This window comes from Apostichopus japonicus, chromosome 12, assembly GCF_037975245.1.
Source record: "Apostichopus japonicus isolate 1M-3 chromosome 12, ASM3797524v1, whole genome shotgun sequence".
Lineage (NCBI taxonomy): Eukaryota > Metazoa > Echinodermata > Holothuroidea > Aspidochirotida > Stichopodidae > Apostichopus > Apostichopus japonicus.
The window spans coordinates 577,018-598,060 of record NC_092572.1 but is presented as its reverse complement, the minus strand read 5'-3'; the positions used below and the strand labels follow the sequence as shown (position 1 = coordinate 598,060).

General features: G+C 34.5%; 1 protein-coding gene across 3 annotated transcripts; it reads left to right on the top strand.

Annotated features, from left to right (window-relative positions):
* The first annotated feature begins 4,953 nt into the window (after nt 1–4,953).
* LOC139977526 (tyrosine-protein kinase SRK3-like) lies at nt 4,954–17,994 on the top strand. Of its 3 annotated transcripts, none has more exons than XM_071986900.1 (15): nt 4,954–4,975; nt 8,008–8,121; nt 9,289–9,307; nt 9,592–9,671; nt 11,106–11,136; nt 11,856–11,897; nt 12,013–12,086; nt 12,794–12,964; nt 13,607–13,714; nt 13,939–14,111; nt 14,288–14,407; nt 15,205–15,319; nt 16,067–16,154; nt 16,556–16,637; nt 16,973–17,994. In XM_071986900.1, exons 1-15 carry the CDS (start codon nt 4,969–4,971, stop codon nt 17,099–17,101), a joined length of 1,353 nt encoding a protein of 450 aa, XP_071843001.1. In that variant the 5' UTR covers nt 4,954–4,968; the 3' UTR covers nt 17,102–17,994. The 3 variants fall into 3 exon arrangements, with proteins under 3 accessions (XP_071843001.1, XP_071843000.1, XP_071843002.1); XM_071986899.1 differs by having other exon boundaries at nt 9,286–9,307; XM_071986901.1 differs by lacking the exons at nt 4,954–4,975; nt 9,289–9,307 and having other exon boundaries at nt 7,747–8,121.
* The last annotated feature ends 3,049 nt before the right edge of the window (nt 17,995–21,043 follow it).

The window sequence follows — 21,043 nt, the reverse complement described above, 5'->3', positions numbered from 1 at the left end:
AGGAAATTAAATTAGAAATAAATCATATTATATTACACTAATGTTGGTGTATCATAGAAAAAACATATTGCGATGAAATTATAGACCACAATTATATATGTTATCTTTCCACACAATACGATGTCCAATGACACCTGATACACACAGAGAACACAGTTACTAAATATGATATATGAACCACAGTAAAAACTGGATCGTGTTATAAATCAGCTGCATGTTCTATTAGAATTACAGAAAGAACTGAAGATATGTGTAATCCCAACAAAGCGAGTTGTTGAGATTCGATGAGATTACAAATATCCTCAGTTTTTACTGTAATTCTAACAGAACATGCTACCGATTTATCATATATTTTTTACTGTGGTACAAAACTTTTGCAGATTAACAGTAGTTACTGTAATCTCTGTGTGAATCGGATGGCAATGAGTTTACAAGGAAGTATAACACATCGTGGCATTAACTGACACAGAACAGTAAAAAACAAGAAAGTGAAAGTAGGGTGGCCACTTCACACCGTATTAAGTCCTGAACAAAGAGGTGAATACCCACATATGATATTATACAATAATATGTTCTGTTGATGCAACACGGTATTAGAGAAACTTATATGTTTCTATTTTTTGTTTCTTCGTTGTATATATAGGCTGTTACATGTCTTTGTTAATATACAATATATTCAGCACACATCGTATTACTATCGTAGTAGCAATGGAGAGTGATTATATGCAGTTTTCGATTAACACTAAGCTTAACATGAACATATTGAAATAGTGAAAACGTTGTTATCAATACTTCTGATAATGAAACTTCCATTACTTATAATCGTATAAAATAACGCATAGGAAATGGTGTATTCAGAAAATGGCTTGTAAGAAACTCTAATAAATACAAGAAAATCAATAGTTCTCATATTATCGGCCTTGTAAAGTTGGGAAACATCATTTTCTTCCAAGTATTTCCATAATATACATCAGTTACATGGTTTAGTCACTTGAAATTTGGAATCTCTTCTTTATTGACAGGTGTTTCTGTGAAACAATAACAAAACCCATAAATGATATAATAATATAATAAATGCTGATATCTTACTAGTAAGGGTTATGGCTGTTAAATACTAAAATGATTACATTTTAAATTTAAGATATGGATATATATGTAAATATACAAGCGCAAGTTAATAAAATGTGATAAATCATCGTTTGTTTTAACAGACCATTCCCCTCCCCCCCCCCCCCCTCCTAAACCCACCTCATCTCAATCACAGCTACCTGTTGAAATCATATTTCATAAAATGGAACTTGTGGACAAGAGAAACGTTTATTAATAGTAAGTAATAACATAACACTTCTTTCGAATTTGCCTTGCCACTAGTTTTCGAAAATATGTCAATTTCCCCGTTATGCAATTGCAAGTTAGCCTACAGTATATCTGTGAGTCAACGAAAGTACCACAGTGAATAGAACATGTGTGCGTTATCCGATAAAACGCCAAAAAATGAATAATTATAAATTGCAGAAGAAAATTTCGCAGACACTTTAGTTCTAAGATATATACGCGAGGTCTTTATTGATTGATACCATGAGAATTATTGCAGTAGTGAATATAAAGTCTTATAATATTTTGGTTCTCATGTTATAACTTGCGTTAATATGAACATTTAACACATACGACCAACACATTCCTAGAACTAATGTTTCAATATACAAAGAAAAAAAGAATCTCACCAAAAATAGTTACCATTAATGCGTGAGAAAGACATATTCAGTGCATATATTAAAATAGTTGGTCAAAATATTCCTTCGATGTAGGAGAGAAGTTAATTACAATTGATCATATGTCGGATATGATAGCCAATCGAGTATTACTGACAATACTCTACAGAACTGTGTACTCTGATATGTTGATGACATAATTCTGCCAGAGAACAGTTAGTATAATAGGTGGCGTAATATCATAATTGCAAATATGGACCCGTATACTGAGAGATATGGCGTATTGGGTACTAGAAACTATATCACATGGTGCACGGGTGCCATTTTAGGAGGTCATCACATAACTAATAAGTATGTTGTAACTAACTTAGTAAACACATTCTCCCTAAAGCTTTCGTAAACACATGTAAGCTAATTCCCCTAACAATGAGTTTTGGGTGAAAATGTTTTCTTTAAATTTCAAAGATACACAATGATAGGACGCAAACCTGTGACGATAAAGGAATCAATAACCTTCATCTAAGCTTTAATTTGGAAGGGGTTTACCCCAGCTGCTATGGCCTCTGGTGATAACACCATGTTAAGTAAAACCACGAATCAGTTTCAACAACTCTCAGGTTAGGATGTTTTAAAGAAAAGAAAATCTCGCGTTGTTTAAATGCGTTGGCATATTAACTATATTAGCGAGACTTTTCGAAAGCCTTCAGCTTGCAATACTTTTTGATACTAAAATCACATCATGAACGATGTAGTGAGTCCACAATATCCACTTTATTTAAAAAGGGCGAGGGTTTTTAAGTTTCCAAGTATTAGTTTAAATGAAACAAATTAATAACCATCTTACATCAAGAAACTTGTCTAGTCCGAAAATGCTGAGAATTGAATGTAATGATTACTTTATCGCTCCTATCCGATAACCTTCATTTCCGATAACAGAGTATTAGTTAAATCCATTTCAGTACTTTTTCAGTAGTCTATACATCATCATCTTGGTGAAATTATCAAACATTTGCAAACAAGTGCTTTAAATTTTCCATCTCATCTCTCTCGACTCTCTCATTTTATTGGCTCCTGAGCTAATCTTGTACATTAACGTCTAATTATTTGTGTTTATATGAACGTGACCATGTGCAGATTTTCTCTATCCTTGTGTAGGCAGATGTGGAATTATTTTTGCCTCTAACGTAAAATCAAAACTTAAATTGACTCTCTTGCGAGAACAGATAGGCTCTCATCAATGTTGTAATTGCACACCGCTATTTTGTCAATAAGTCATATCATGTACATACTTCCCTGCGGATTTTAGCGTAATAATAAGTGGACATTGTCTTCCCAAGGGTCTGTGATGTACTTGTGTACTTGTGTAATATGTCCTCATTTTTTACGTTGTTTTATATTCTTAGCATTTGTAGCAAGCACTATGTTTATTGTGTTGTCAAGTGTGTTTTTTTTTCTCTCTGGTAATATAAGTCTTCCTACAGTAAGCTTATCACTCCTGGTACTAGAATTCTACCTACATTTTGATTATCACTCCCGGCAATATATATATATACCTACAGTTTGCTTATAACTCCTGGCAACATATTTTACAGAATGTTTGCTGATCACTCTGGAAATAGAATTCTACCTACAGTTTGATTATCACTACCGGCAATGATATATACCTACAGTTTGCTTATAACTCCTAGCAACAGATTTCTACAGAATGTTTGCTTATCACTCTGGAAATAGAATTCTACCTACAGTTATCTTATCACTCCTGGTAATAGAAGTCTACCTACAGTTTGATTATCACTCCTGGCAATATTTATATATACCTACAGTTGCTTATCACTCCTGGCAACATATGTCTACAGAATGTTTGCTTATCACTCTGGTAATAGAAGTGTACCCATAGTTGTGCTTCTCACTCGTGATACTAGGAGTCTACTTACAATTTTTCACTCCTGGTAATAGAAGTTTACCCACAGTTTACTTATCACCCATGTTAAATATTTTCTTTAAGAGTTAGATCTTAAATAGCGCCCTAAGTTTAAAGTATCATAATCGCATTCATCGCTTCTCGGCCTTTTGGCTAAGATCGTGTGTAGTATATGTTCCCTTTCGAGAGGATGGTGATGCACACCTGACAATTATCACACAGATGCAAGGGGACTGGGGTTGAGAGCGGATCAGTCGTTCGGTAGTTGGGTTTTCGTGTCCAAGTTCTTTCCTGGGCGACTTTTTCTTAAAAAGTATAATCGCATTCATTAATGTGTGATAAGACCAGGTTTTCATTCGATGTGATTGCCATAGAAACAATGTGGCTTCTTATGTTCATCAAATAGCTAATCATCCTAATCTTCTAAGTACTGACAAATCGTTCATGAAATGTTGTTATTTGTAAACTATTTAGTAAATTTCTCTCGCTTTAGTGACGTAGTGACACGATTAATGTATAGAGTTAAGATGCAAGCTGTTTTTAAATTCTGTGATCACGTAATGGCATGCTGATGGTAATCTAAGAAGCAGCACAGACACCATAAGTGAGTTTAAAGTTCTTTTGAGATATCTACACTGTCGCATTTACTAGATAGTAACATTCTTGTCACGGAAAAATTCAAGGCATACCGAATCTGAAATATAAACATTATAAAAATAAGTGATAATTCTCTCGATTGTTAAGATGAAATATTGTATTTTAGTTGGTTTGGTCATTGCACAATAATCGTGTTGCGTCATACATGGACCACACCAACTTCGTGTACCTTTAAAATACTTATATAACATAGAAAAACAATTAAAATACATGACATGACTATGGGGTGTTATCGTATAATCGTAAGATGTGATCAAGGACTTAACTAGTAAATTGTATGTTTACACAAAGCATTTAAAGAATTATTTTTTTAATACGTTGTACATATACGACTCTTTAATAACGATTATTAATTACCAAAGTTCAAAGGAAACAAAGCATATAGAATAACGGTAAAAGCAGGTATTTGTTTTGATTTATAAAATGAAACAAGTAGCCGAGTGAGACATTGAAGCGTTTCGTTACACTTTGATTAGTTTAATATGTTTTTTTGCTAAAGGCGCAGTTTTATCATATAGGAGGACTGCTGCCATGGTGCTGTTATGGTGTAGTCACGGTGATGTCATGATGAAGTCACGGTTCTGTCACGGTGCAGTCACGGTGCTGTCATGGTGAAGTATATCAAGTTTCTCACCGAAAGTAAAACACATACCATTAACTGATGACGCAGATATAAAGATGAAAGGTGCATAGTCAATTCTACGATAAATGTGTTTAATTGTTGTTTTAAAAGGATACACAATGCAAAGCCTATATAAGGATCTGATAACAAACGTTCGTTCAATACCTCCAAAGCCTTTCAATTCTAACAAAATATCAGTTCTACAGTATCGATCGACAACACAAAAGGTTTATGAAAGCAGTCTAGGCTGTTTGCTAAGAACGTCAATTGACAATAAAATGAACAATTACGTCATCTTTAGTGTCATAGTAATCACAAAATAATCAATGTATGACGAAAGAATGCTACTTACTTGCGTTTAATTGATGCTGCTCAGTTAAAGGGAAACAAGAAGAGAAAAATATGTAAAGTGTTTCTATGGTGTTTACTATTACAACGTTCTTTTGAAGTTTTTTGTTTTCATTATGTAAAGCTGCTAAACTATGTGATATATGTCAGTCTTTAAAAGTATGATGCTTGAATGTCTTGCTAAATAAACACACAATAGAATGAGGGGAAAAATACTTTTAACTGTGAAAAATATTCTTAAATGGTATTTATCGAAATGAGTCTTAAACGAAGGGATGTTGTCATGGAACTTCTTACTTATCACAGGTCACAGAGAGGTCAAACAGGGTATCATGAGCGGTTTTCGATCACTTAGATATTTTAACGCTTATTGTAAAAAGGAGAGAAAGTAACGTATTTTACAGTGCAATTATGGTGTGCGCTATTCCGTCTGGTATCTTATCCCTATAAGATAGTTTTGATTGAAGATCGCTTACACACTTACAATTGTGATTTTTTAGTGGCAATCGGGATGGGGTCTTAGGCATAGTACGCGAACTTCGACCTCATAGATAAGCAAACTTCGACCAAAAGATATGCTTATTTCGACACGAAAGATGAATATTTTGCTCCACGTGGCTAAATTCGACATGTCCATTGTTATTCCGGCATGTTGAATTCCGCGATATTCGACATGCTTTATCAAATATCTTTGAGCAGTTCGATTAATGCAGTCACCACGTGAGGCTAATTATCCCCGTATACGTTAATAAGTCACGCGTGGGATTTCTATATCCGGTTTATATTTATTAATTCCGTAATCTGTAGTTGTTAAATCTGTTTATTTATGATAATTCCGACAGTGGTCGTAAATTCGACATGTTTGTATTGGGTATAATCGACATGGTCTTAAAATCATTCTCGCCCATTTAAGAGTTTTTCTGATAGGCAATAATCGAACACACATTAGCCAAATACTCCCGAACATCTTATATTTGGATACATATTTGATAAATGACCATATTACAAGACTAATATGGTATAAAGCCACCTTTCGACCTGTCGGATATCTGAATGCGGCATGAAAACATTTTGCTAATTGTATCCAAGGGAACAATTGGAAAGTTACATTATCATTGTTAGCATCAAGTTCCGTTTTCGCTTTAGGTATCAGCTATGGAATTGAAACAATAACTAATTAGACATAACTGTGTTATATCATTCGTTATGATGGTTGTGTTCAGGAACATGAACTTGTGCAAATCATCACTTTCAGTGTCTGTGTGATTATCATAAATGGGCAACTGTAACATCATATATCTGAATACATAACTGTCATCTACACGTCTCGTTCTTTTGTATGTTGCAAACAGTTCAAACAGTAATAAATTTAACAAATAAAATTGAGGAATCAGTTTGTAGCTTATATTAGCTAGCATTTAATTTAGAAATAAGCAGTCAGGTGATCTCTTTAAAAAGATCCCATTATTACATTCATAAACAGAGAAGTGGTATCCTTTTTACATTCATTAGCAGTAAGGTGATCTCATTCTTACAATCATAAGCAGTAAGGTGATTTCATTCTTACATTCATAAGCAGTAAGGTGATCTCATTCTTACATTCATAAGCAGTAAGGTGATATCATTCTTACAATCATAAGCAGTAAGGTGATCTCATTCTTACATTCATAAGCAGTAAGGTGATATCATTCTTATATTCATAAACAGTAAGGTGATCTCATTCTTACATTCATTAGCAGTAAGGTGATCACATTCTTACATTCATGGACACTAAGGTGATCTCATTCTTACATTCATAAGCAGTAAGGTGATCACATTCTTACATTCATTAGCAGTAATGTGATCACATTCTTACATTCATGAACAGTAAGGTGATCAGATTCTTACATTCTTAAGCAGTAAGGTGATATCATTTTTACATTCATAAGCAGTAAGGTGATCACATTCTTACATTCATTAGCAGTAAGGTGATCACATTCCTACATTCATGAACAGTAAGGTGATCTCATTCTTACATTCATAAGCAGTAAGGTGATCTCATTCTTACATTCATAAGCAGTAAGTTGATATCATTCTTACATTCATAAACAGTTAGGTGATCTCATTCTTATATTCATAAGCAGTAAGGTGATATCATTCTTACATTCATAAACAGTTAGGTGATTTCATTCTAACATTCATAAGCAGTAAGGTGATCACATTCTTACATTCATAAACAGTTAGGTGATCCCATTCTTACATGCATAAGCAGTAAGGTGATCTCATTCTTGCATTCATAAGCAGTAAGGTGATCTCATTCTTACATTCAAAAGCAGTAAGGTGATCTCATTCTTACATTCATAGGCAGTACGGTGATCTCATTCTTACATTCATAAGCAGTAAGGTGATCTCATTCTTACATTCATGAGCAGTCAGGTGATCTCATTCTTACATTCATTAGCAGTAAGGTGATCTCATTCTTACATTCATAAGCAGTAAGGTGATATCATTCTTACATTCATAAGCAGTAAGGTGATCTCATTCTTACATTCATAAGCAGTAAGGTGATATCATTCTTACATTCATAAGCAGTAATGTGATCTCATTCTTACATTCATAAGCAGTAAGGTGATCTCATTCTTACATTCATGAGCAGTTAGGTGATCACATTCTTACATTCTTAAGCAGTAAGATGATTTTCATTCTTACATTCATAAACAGTTAGGTGATACCATTCTTACATTCATACTATTAATTTTGTTTCACAGATGATGTGTTCGCTTTGTTATTGGGTAACATAGCATCGATTATTCCCAGTGTGATGGCGCTTCTGACCTGCTTTATGTTACTGTGTATGTATATCAGTAACAAGAGAACTAGATGTAGGTATAACAAATTATTAATTAAGGCTAATTAGTAAGACTCGTTTATGTCTCTCATTTACACCATCTTTATGTTTATAACACACACACAAAGGATACCTAAGTGAGTGCGTTATTACGCCAGAGGAATGTGATTCTAAAGTTAACCCGTAATAGAGTTCGTTCCAGAGTTAGTTGACCTTTAACTTAACATGTAATAGCTTTAGCACCAAAACGAATCAAATCAATGTTCTGAGTTCTTTCTGTGCTTTCAAATTTCTTCTGATTATTGACAGTTTTGTCTTTCTTAGAAACTTAGCTAATCTGCGTTTGCAAATAATTGATTACCTCCTTTTAACACTAGATTCGGATTGCACACTCGATGGCTCAAATTAAGCGACATCAGCCCTAAGTTTAATACGAAGTTTTAACTCAATTCCATTAACGTAATGCATTTGAACTTTCCTGAAATGTGCTCGAATCGAGTATAGATGGATCACCATCTTTTTACTAATGCATAAACATTATACCACGTGTATGCTTTAGCTAATAACTATGTAGCTGGTGTATATAGCTGTAGATCCTGGATAGACCAGTGCTGCAGCGGTATTACTACCAGATTATGTTCTATGGAGTGAAATAAATTGCAAATAATTATGACTGATCTTTACTGATCGTATTTATAGCTGTTCGCAACTGTTCGCAACTGTTCACGACTGTTTGCGACTGTTCGCGACTGTTTGCGACTGTTCGCGACTGTTCGTGACTGTTCGCAACTGTTCGTGACTGTTCGCAACTGTTCGTGACTGTTCGTGGCCGTCTTGTTCTATTCGAGTATATGTTTAATGGACATTCGAATTATTTGTTATTACATTTACTGTAACACAATCAGTTTCGTAAATGTAAAATAGTTAGATATTGTGACTAACACATATGTATAGACCTCTACTTGAAGTGTGCTTAGCTCCCATCATAAAGCTATTACTGTTAGCATATTTTCATCGATTCAGTTCACTTAATTTAAGTTCATTCCACTATGTAAAAAACAAGGAAAAACCAAGTATTAATAGGAGACGTGGATGAGAGCTGAAGAAGCTAAATGCATTTACAGGCAGCTGCTATTTACATAATTAAGACAAAAGTTAAAGCAATTCGACCAACTGTCGATATCATTTCTTCCTGCAGCAGACCTGATGACAGTTGGAACGTAAGTACTCCAATCATATGCACCCCTCCTCACCCCACATCAACCCTTATCATAATAACAACACTTTGGTGAACCATTGATGTGATAAGTCCAAATTGGTTTCGTAATTGATAAAGTATCAATAAAGGATCGCTCGTAAAGAAAATATGGCTTTTGCTGTTTTACTCAGTAAGTTGCTGGTCCAGGTGATAAAAATTAATTTGTATTCAGTATATGACAAACGACATAGCACAACAAGTCTGATGACTGCATGATTGTATTCTTATTTTCGTTTTCCTTTATAGAAGGAGCGACGCTGCACTGAATTCTAATGAAGTTTCTTTGAACGTTCTCAGCAGAAATATTGAGAATCCTCAACGACCGGGTAAATACTTTTGAAATATAAATTTTGATATTTTAACTTCAACAAGTCAACAAGTCAACAACTTTTCAATTTTTTTCTGTTTTTCCTTCCTTTTTTTGCATGTTTAACTAAACGTAATAGTTACCAAAATAGTTAAGTAGTTCAGCAGGTTGGTCGCGTCTTATATAAAGGACGTCTTATATAATATATATAAATGAGTGTTAGCTCAATGGTTAACGCCGGTGCCTTCCAATCATAAGGTTCCCAGTTCAAGTCACTACAAGATTGTATGTCGTCCAGTTACAGAGTTGTTGACATGAACGTTAAATATGATCTAAGAGACTGACTTCGGTCAGCTTGCGGCTTTGATAGGCCAATGAGGCTTCTTTGCGAGTTCCTGCTTGCCAAAAGGATCTAAACTACATATATACATATTTTGTGCTATATGTTTTCGGTTTGTTTGTATATTGTACACGTCCCGTTCATCTTGAAGCAATATGAAAACACTTGCACATAACATTAGGCTGATATGTTCTCTATGTATGAATGATGTGTACGGTGTCAATTTTACTAACCAAATACTTATTTGGCAAGATTGAAAGAAGGGGGAGCATGGCTTACTCTTTATCCTCTGCAGTATACTAGTAGTATTTTAATCAGGAAGCACTTGACTGTCATGTTAATTACTCATACCTTCTCATCTGATACATTTGCTGTATGCTTCTGTCAACTAGCTTGTCATGTATGTTCAACCTTATGGTATCAGTACTACGTTGTACCAGGAAAATGGGAAAATAGAACCTGGCCATCTCAGTCATCTTCCACGATATTGGAGTTAGCAATATGTTACGTATAACATATACAATACACTTACATGACTGTACTCCAACTGCAATACGTTGCCTCGTAGAATCTACCATAGCAATGTATTCTGAGAACTTTATATATATATATGTATATATATATATAGAGTAGGTTGGCGTCTATCTTGGCGCAGAGTGCTCTATGTCCATTGGACAGAGCGGAATATATGTTGATACTAGATGAGACTAGTTGCAGTTGTCTGAAGATCGCTACAAAGCGTGAAACTCCGAGTTACAACTACTAGTGTTCCACTAGTCTCATCTAGTATCAACATGTATATATATAAATATATATATATATATATATATATATATATATATATATTTATATATATATATATATATATATATATATATATATATATATATATATATTTATATATATATATATATATATATATATATATATATATATATATATATATATATGAGATTATTTCATAAATTCAATTTTCTTTCTCCATTTTCATTAAAAAAAACTGTTACGTCATTAGTCAGTTGATTAACATAAAACCTTTCTATTACTTGCTATTATTTTAGGTAGAGAATTTTAAATACTATATTTTTTCTTACTTTATATTTTCCTATATAGTTGTTCAACCTAGCATTCCAGTACGCAAAAAGTAAGTTTTAATTACCCTGTTAATAATTAGTACAGGGTTATTCCCTTCGTTTAAATGATAAATGTCGATATACTTAAGAATGGGCTTACCATAGCAGACGAATGTCCCGAATGTAATGGCACACTTCTTACAGTATTCAGTTAGCTTAGCTTTGTGAAGACACACTCCCCATGGTATTCAGTTAGCTTAGCAATGTAAAGGCAACCTCCTATGGTATTCAGTTAGCTTAGCTATGTAAAGGCAACCTCCTTGTGGTATTCAGTTAGCTTAGCTATGTAAAGGCAACTTCCTTATGGTAATCAGAGGCACACTCCCTGTGTTATTCAGTTAGCTTAGCTATGTAATGGCACACTTCTTACGGTATTCAGTTAGCTTAGCTTTGTGAAGACACACTCCCCATGGTATTCAGTTAGCTTAGCAATGTAAAGGCAACCTCCTATGGTATTCAGTTAGCTTAGCTATGTAAAGGCAACCTCCTTGTGGTATTCAGTTAGCTTAGCTATGTAAAGGCAACCTCCTTATGGTATTCAGTTAGCTTAGCTTTGTAACGACACACTCCCCATGGTATTCAGTTAGCTTAGCTATGTAAAGGCAACCTTCTTATGGTATTCAGTTAACTTAGCTAAGTAAAGACACACTCCCGTTGGTATTCAGATAAATTACGTTACTAAATCTTCTAGCGGACACTCACTTTCATTGAACTTATGTTTTTGTTTCAGAAAAGAATTACCAATGATTCCTGTTACAGCAGAAAATTCGCGGTAAGATCAATATGCTTTGTCAAAAAGAAACCGTTTCTTCCTCCTTGAAGAATATCCTCTTTTTTCTTACTTTGGTTGTATTTTAACGATAATTGCTTTAATTTGGTCATTTCAGAATATATAAGGCAAATTTACTCGAACAGAGACTTGGAGGGGATATCTCAAATGATTCTTCAGAGAGCGAAAAAAGTAAGTTGCTTCAGTGACCTTTCAGTGTTGTTCTCGTCTAAAATATTACATTAATTTAAATAAGGGTAACTCCTGTTGCCTCAAAAGAACAATTTTTAGCGAGAGAAGCACTGTTTTATCATAATAATGGAAAACGGGACGACGAAATAGTCAAGAAATTTTGTGGCAATACTTAAATACCATGACTACAGGAACATGATGTTGCATGATCAGTGTAAAAATATAAAGATTTAATTTGTAACGAGAAGATAATGTTACTAAAGCGACATCCTTTCATCATAATGTGTGGAACATTTCTCAATCCAAACATGTTTTGTTAAACCTATCGTGTATATAAGCAAATAACCTCGCCTAAATGTCGAACTTTATGAGAATGATGATATTGCATTTAAGTTATTCCGTATGAAATGAATAATATAACTTTAATAATTAAATTAAAGATATCGTCTTGTAAATAATTTGCTCCTGTCTTGAATATTTCGGTAAACTTTTAAGACATTCAAGGGAATGTTGTTTGAGTAGAAAGCAATTCTGTACGTATCTGCAAGTATCAGGTAAGTTCATTGTTTGGATATTAAAGTAACATATATAGCCCATGTGGATTAGTGGCTGTCAATTACGTCATACATAATGCGGTATTGGTGCTGCTGTTACATAACTCTTTACGATGTAATAATTAACCATCGAGTTATGCGTTCCCCTGACAGAGTACTATTCTACGACAAACGAAGGGATATACCATGAGGATAGGATCCTAGACCAGAAAGATGTTAGTATTATTATGGTTATCAAGATTGGAAAGATCCACAACAGATGGACGGGATCCATTAACATCCCTGGTGGTATCACCAAATGTGTGGTACTAACAACTATGGCAGGTAGGAATGTGTATTATGCAGGAACACAATGTTTGGTATGACAGTATTGACAGGAATTTAACTAACTAACTTGACATACTAGGGCATTGAATGGGACCATCTTACTTGATATACTAAGGTTTTGAATGGGACAATCTTACTTCACACACATTAGGGTATTGAATGAGGCAATCTCACTTGACATACTATAGGGCATTGAATGGGACAATCTTACTTGACATACTAGGGTATTGAATGGGACAATCTTACTTCACACACATTAGGGTATTGAATGGGACAATCTTACTTGACATACTAGGGCATTGAATGGGACAATCTTACTTGACATACTAGGGTATTGAATGGGACCATCTTACTTCACACACATTACGGTATGGAATGGGGCAATCTCATTTGACATACTAGGGCATTGAATGGGACAATCTTACTTGACATACTAGGGTATTGAATGGGACAATCTTATTGACATACTAGGGTATTGAATGGGACAATCTTACTTGACACACATTAGGGTATGGAATGGGCCATCTCACTTACGTTTGCTCTCTGATAAATGTTCATTCTTGTTACCGTATTTATATTTCCAGATGGACTTAAAGAGTTGCGCGAATAATAACCAAAAACCTTTTTTCTTTTCTAAAGATCGAGTGAAAAAGAAGACAATCCATTGGGATGCTTTCATCAAGTTATGTCTAGAATTGCCAAAGACAGAGCATATCGTAAAGGTTGAGGCGATTTCTATCCAAAAGAGTAAGATATAAGCAGCTTCCAGTTGCTTCCCTCTCGTGATGTTCTATAGATATATTACCGATCCAATGTTTTACATGAGTAATAACAAACAGAATATAAATTAACTTGCTTTCCTAAGCTACTTATATCGTTTGAAGAGTAAGTTTTATATTAAACAACAATAAGATTGATCAAAGTTAGAAAAAGAAGTAATCTGATGTATTTTTGTTGCCGCCTCATTTCAGAATACAATTATCTCATTACCGAGCATCTTGTCTGTGAAACCTTGAAGAGCAAACTCTCCCGGACAGGAGATGAATCTGCTGCTGCTAGCTCATATGGTTCACTTTCCATTCCTGACGTCATCCAACACGTTGCAGGTATTTTAGAAGCAATGGACATTTTGAAGTCGTTTGGGGTAAGCTTTAGTTTATTGACATATGTTATGTCAAGCGTATTTACCATTAAGCTTGCTATCATTTAAAGATGCATGTTAATATGTACACTTCGGTCTTATATTTATTACATCGATTATTAATGTAGGATGATGTATTCTGTATGATGCTATACTATCTTGTTTTCTTTGCATCAAAGTTTCTCCATCCTGGTTTATCAACCAGAAAGATCTTGATAACTCACCAAGGAGTTTGTAAACTTTATGATTTCTGTTTGGCTGGTGATGCACCGAAGATAGCTGCATTGATTAAACAGCAGGTAATTTAATACATCATTTCAAAGTAGTATCATTTAAAACTGGCGATTTGCTTTTCCATGGTGTTTCTGAAGAGACAGGCAAATTGTGTACGCTGACTGTTGTAGTTTAATATTACATTCGACAATTTGTCATATTTGTCAAAACGTCATTGTAGTCTAACTCGATTGTCAAGAGATAGACTTTTGTTTTGAGATGCCGTGAAGTTAAAGGTAAACTAGCTCCATGTGAAAAATCAGCTTTTGACAATTGACAATACTTGTGAAGATATCACGCTAGCGTGACTTTTTCTTTCTCTAATATAATGCAACACAGTCACTCGACAATTTGGCAAAGTTAGTCGAGATATATCATCTATTAAAGTACGACAGCTCAACAAAAGTATACATTTTTCTTATGATGTAATTTTGTTTCTGACACAGTGGCTATATATTTTCGCTGTTACAAGAGATCTGAATATTCTGGTTGAGCATATTTCTGCTGTTACAAGCAATTTGATTTTTCTAGTAGTGCATCCGCCTGTAAGAATATTCCACTTAGGAATGGGTCAGTAGATACACTCAGTGTGAATATTGAGGTGGATCAAATATGAAATTTTGACCTTTGTTTCATACAACTCTCATGTATCAAACACAAGACATCCATGTACACTGTAATGTTCGATAAAGTTATAATAATGGCAAAATTGATACATATCGTCATTGATACTGCTTTTAGTAATAATCAGCTAAGGGATATATCATCGTGAAAACAAAAACGTTAGTTATGAGTAGTAACAAACAGTGCATTTGCCTCTTAGATGATGAATGTGTCATTGAACGAATTTCCACCTGAAATGTTGCTGTCAAGTGAATATACAGAATCCAGTGACGTGTGGTCTACAGCTGTGGTGATATATGAAATTATGTCAGGTGGTAAGACTATACATCAAAGAAACCATGTATATAACATACATTAATATTTATTGCACTTCTTTATTACATAGGTTGTATAAAGTAGCATGATTAAATCGAATCTAGCGATGTTTGATCAAGAGCAGTTGTGATGTTTATGACCATGATTTGTAGTTACATCTTTCGGTACTTGTTTACCTTAAAGCAATGGTTCCCTAACTAGGGTGCATGAACCCACAGGGGTACGTGAGTCCATCCCAGGGGGTCGTGAGACGTTTCTGAAAGTCAAAACTAGAGTACTTTTTGTTGAACTAAAATCTGAAGTATCATATCATTTAGTAATGTACAAAAGTTGTACCTATCGACAAACTCTTTTGGCGTTCCATACACATATGTTGCCATAGTAGTACCGTACCGTGCACTTTTCATTACATTATTACACTATGAACTTGATCTTTAACAAAGCACTGTTATGAGTGTTATAGTATAATAATTACTCAGATCGTGTCTCGAAAATTGCGGGGTTTGTGGACATCTCTGATATCCACAAGGGGTTCGTGGGGGATAAAGTCAGGGTAACCCATGCCTTAAACTATAAGACTGTTAAGTACCAGAGGAATGTCCTGTAACTGCAGTGTGATTCCTGCTCAGAGATAATTCATGATAATTTGTTTAATCAATAACATTACACTGGAAACCTTATTAATATATACCTCAATAATTGAAAATTGGAGATATTTATTTAAGTCTTATAATATGCTCTTGCAGGTAATCCGCCATTTCCTGATAGCATGAAACCTGATAAGGATATGCCTGCAACAACTCCATCTTGGCCGACAACATACAAGGAGTTAAAGTAAAATTGTGCAATCTTTGCTTGGGTAACATATTGTTAGAGCTGATAGAAAATTTGAACTTGGATTATTTATAATAAAACAGAAAAATGTCCTAGTATCCAGATACAGCGATTATGATAATATTATAATAAATGCAATATAATTAAGTTTGCATAATCATTTTCACTCATCCCTGCATGTAATGTTAACGTGTAATGTAATAAGTTTGCATGTTTCCTTTTCCTTCTTCCCTGTCTGTATGGTTAACTTCTTATTTATTAAGTTTGCATAATTCCTTTCATGTATGTAATGTGAAACGCAGCGAACCTTTGTGGTTGAACGAAGAGTTTTTTCTTGTATGAATCACTAAAACTTTTGCTGACTATGTTATTAATGTTGCTAGTGCATGTGAATTCTACAGAAACAATGCGTTGTTTGAGAGCTGGAGTCACAACTGTTCTTTGCGTCCCTCCATTCACCATTTAAGAGGAACATTTTTAGAGGTAACTCATATTCCTGCTAATTGTTCTATCGTTAATTATGTCTTACTTTAGAGGGTGGCTGGCTTTGCTAACGATCCACATTATTTTGCTTGTAACGTTATTCCTGGTCAATAATATTTTCAAGATAGCATTAAGTCTAATCATCACCTTTTACTTTATTCTTGATCACCAATGATTTACCAAAATGTATTTTTGCAGAGGATTTAGTTCTATATTTTCCAATCCTCATTCTCAACATTTATTCTTCTTTTTGCGGGATAGATTATATTCTGGCAGAGGCACTGCTACAATCTTTGTTGTATTTACTAATAGAAATAAATTGCTTGAATCGACAGATTTTTGAGAAGATTATTGAAGACGGTTCATATGAGATACCAATCCCAACTATGTACATACCCATGCCAGATCCCTATGACGTCACTGACGAGAAATATCAGGACCACATTTACCATGCTTGGGAGTAATTTAGTCAACTGATGATTCACGTTCATAGTGTTTTTAAATATCAATTATGTTATTGTTTCAATCTTGTTTCAGAGTTTGAATGTTTTACCAATGTAGACAATTTTATTAGTTATTTTAATCATAACAGAAAACTAACTGAGGAATTTTAGACGATGGAAAAAACAAATAAATACTTTCAAACAGTTAATGAACCACCACATTGTAAAGTGAGCGCTCAACGTATGTTTACTATGTTGGATGATTAAAATTTGTGTATCTAGCACATGAGGAAAGTAAGATAAGCTATTAATGCAATTAGTGTTTGCCCACCATGTTTACATGTTTAGGTGTCTGTTGGGAGAGCTGTATATTTCACATGTTACTCGTTTGAAAACCAAGTGCTTTGTAACTTTATTATTTCTTAATAACTGTGTGTATAATGCACTTGAAGCATTAAAATATTACTTATGTCTATTTTGTGAGTTTTCCTGAATAAGAAGAGGGAGGATGTATGAAAGACGCAGATAACGCAACAACAAAACCATTTGAAATTGGACATTAGAAATTACCACTCCTTTTAGTGTTACTTCAAATCATTTTCTTGCAAACAGACTTTATGATGAGCAGTATGTATATTAATTATAAGTGCATGATAATGTGTGGGTGCAAACAAGTGTTGACAATTCTTAATGAAGACATATCGATAAATGTCATTAATTACCTATGGTATTGGAAGTTGTGTTATTATAAAACCACTATAACTCCGGAAAAGTGACTCACTTAAAAACACAGTTACTGTGTTATTAATACACACACATAACTACTGTTCCTACAAGGATATTTCAAGGCAAACTGGTTATATATGCAAAATGTTATTGGAAATAAAATAAATGCGCCTTTGTCCAGGAAATGATGCTCATACGTATACTTTATGTATCAGTTTATTTGTTCGTATCTAAATGATGCTAACGAATTAAGGAGTCTTAATATACTTCAGTGATACTAGTTGAATAGTTAACGTTGTCCGCATTTAATGAATGTACAATTTCTTCATTGAACGAGTATCGCTGCAGGGGACTTATGTGTTGTTCTTGATTGTCTTATATTGGTCATCATTGACTAATACCTTCAAAACTGGTCAAACAGAATAATAAATAAGTAATGACCGATTAATAATTTCAGAGTAAACTGAACATTATTTCCGTCACATGAATTGATTTTTTTCCCTAATAAAAATAATAATTGCGTAGACACAGTTATCAACAGATCTTTGTTTGAAATTTTGTCAACTGTTCAGCTCATTATTCTCAATTATTTCTTGAATCATATATCCTTCTCTTACAGTCATCGTAGACACTGTATACCAGCATAGACCGGCAAGCAGACGAACAATACAACATCATTTTCAATTGTTTAGTTGTAATTCAAAGCATGTCAGTTATAAATAGAAATTTAAAAGTCTGTAGTTCAAGCTTCGTGTGTACAGTTACATCACCCATCACAACTTTACTACTATAGAATTAGTATTGTCATACAAACATTGTACATTTATGTAGACTGCGAATGTATAGGTTTGATTTATAATAGGAATAATACAAGGAAGTATTATCAAACAAGGAAATATTAATGAACAACTAACGCAGAACAACGAATCCAGATACTGAGAGATACAATACTCAAAAGGGAAATTGTTTAAAAGATACTTTTATTGCACATCTGTGTTAAGTTAAAAACGATACTAAAACCTACTGATTTGATCAGTACTCTATATACGTATGGCCATTACATTACATATGATGAGTACATATCATTGTCCTAGCAGGTAGTAATGCATCGAGGTTTCTGTTTCTTGGTTTCATTTTATATTCTTTCAAAATGGTTTATTTTTACTTAGCTCTCAAAACGAGCTTAGCAGCTATTAAGGAACAATAATGTAATTTCTTAACATTTTACATTAAAAATATTTAGTTTAGTGGTGATGAAGAAAGCTGTCAACACACCTACATTACAATAATTAGATTGTTTGGAGTTATACATGGCAGTCAATATCTACTGTTATTAGCTTCCATACGACACTTTATATCCCGATATGTGTCCTCGTACTATCCTAAACATCCCGATACGTGTCCTCGTACTTTCCTACACATTCCGATACGTGTCCTCGTAATATCCTACACATTCCAATACGTGTCCTCATACAATCCTTTACAATCCGATACGTGTCCTCGTACTACCCTACACATCCCGATACGGCATACTCTATTTGTTGCACTAAAGGACAATGTAGAATATTGATGTTAGATGGTGTAAGCTGGCTACGTACATCTCCATAGAAGTAAACGCAATACAGTGGCTGTCTTCACTCATTGGTAGAAAGGGATCAGATGTACCACGGATTACACCTGCTACCAAACGATCCAAGTCCATCACGGATTACACCTGCTACCAAACGATCCAAGTCCACCACGGATTACACCTGCTACCAACCGATCCAAGTCCACCACGGATTACACCTGCTACCAACCGATCCAAGTCCACCACGGATTACACCTGCTACCAAACGATCCAAGTCCACCACGGATTACACCTGCTACCAACCGATCCAAGTCCACCACGGATTACACCTGCTACCAAACGATCCAAGTCCACCACGGATTACACCTGATACCAACCGATCCAAGTCCACCACGGATTACACCTGCTACCAACCGATCCAAGTCCACCACGGATTACACCTGCTACCAAACGATCCAAGTCCACCACGGATTACACCTGCTACCAAACGATCCAAGTCCACCACGGACTACACCTGCTACTAACCGATCCAAGTTCACCACGGACTACACCTGCTACCAAACGATCCAAGTCCACCACGGATTACACCTGCTACCAACCGATCCAAGTCCATAAATTGAATACCCTAAGTGTTGCATATATATCTCGTTTACTTGTAGCGGGATTCCTCTACCGGCAATCGTATCTGTGGAAATAAATCCATTAGGGAATCGAAAATTGTGCGATTTGTATATATTACATGCTTCTATAGCACTGTAAATGTTGAGTGTAATATTTACATTCCATCGACTAGATAATAAAACGCTTTATGCTATATTTTAGTGAATCATTTACATAGGCACTGTACAGAGTATGTTGCAATCCCCAATTAGCATGGCAAACGTAGTAAGTTACACACAAAACGATCTGTAGGCCTAATAAAATAAACAAGTGAAATATTACGAATTAATAATTCTAGATGTGAATCACTTACATTATAATAAATACATAAATACATAAGTTATTTTATTATTAGCTTGAAAACATCTTTATCTATGATCTATTACTTAACTTCCATCAATGGATTCTTACAGACCGTAGTAAGAGCATTGCATTGAAACTACGAATCACAATGTTAGAGCCATAGGAAACATCAAATTTGCACATTTTCACCAACGGTAAAATAATTGGTGAAATATTAAGTCAAGAGGGATTCTTTTGATAAATGTAAACACTGAGGCAGAATTTTCCTGTAATATATCTCAGGAAACAGGAAAGAAATGCAACAGTCGAATATTATGGCTGACCGATTATTCCCGACTGTACCCTAATTAAAAAGAACCCGTCTAATATCATTGATTACCTCGCGTGTATGATACACATAGTGACTTAGTTAATTAAATGTTAAAGAATCCTAAAGCATAATAGAGGGGGTTGATTCATTAAAGTACTTTGCGCTGCTGTCTGCAGTTTCGAAAGCTGTAAAGGAGAACACTAGCATTGTGATAGCTTACAATGGTTTCTAACTATTTCTAATTATAGCTTACAATGGTAGCATACTCCATATAATTTTCCGGTTCATTTAACTTACACACGTTACGATTAAAGTAATGTGTCTCTAAATCTCTGTAGTTCTCAATAATTAAGCCCTTCCCTTCACAAGAGCGTTGCCACGTTGGCTATTTATG

Bases quoted from the DNA above. Each gene is read 5' to 3' on its own strand.
- LOC139977526 (XM_071986899.1), top strand. The intron at 13,715-13,938 runs GTAAGATATAAG...GCCTCATTTCAG, and splicing joins GGCGATTTCTATCCAAAAGA to AATACAATTATCTCATTACC. The intron at 15,320-16,066 runs GTAAGACTATAC...ATGCTCTTGCAG, and splicing joins ATATGAAATTATGTCAGGTG to GTAATCCGCCATTTCCTGAT.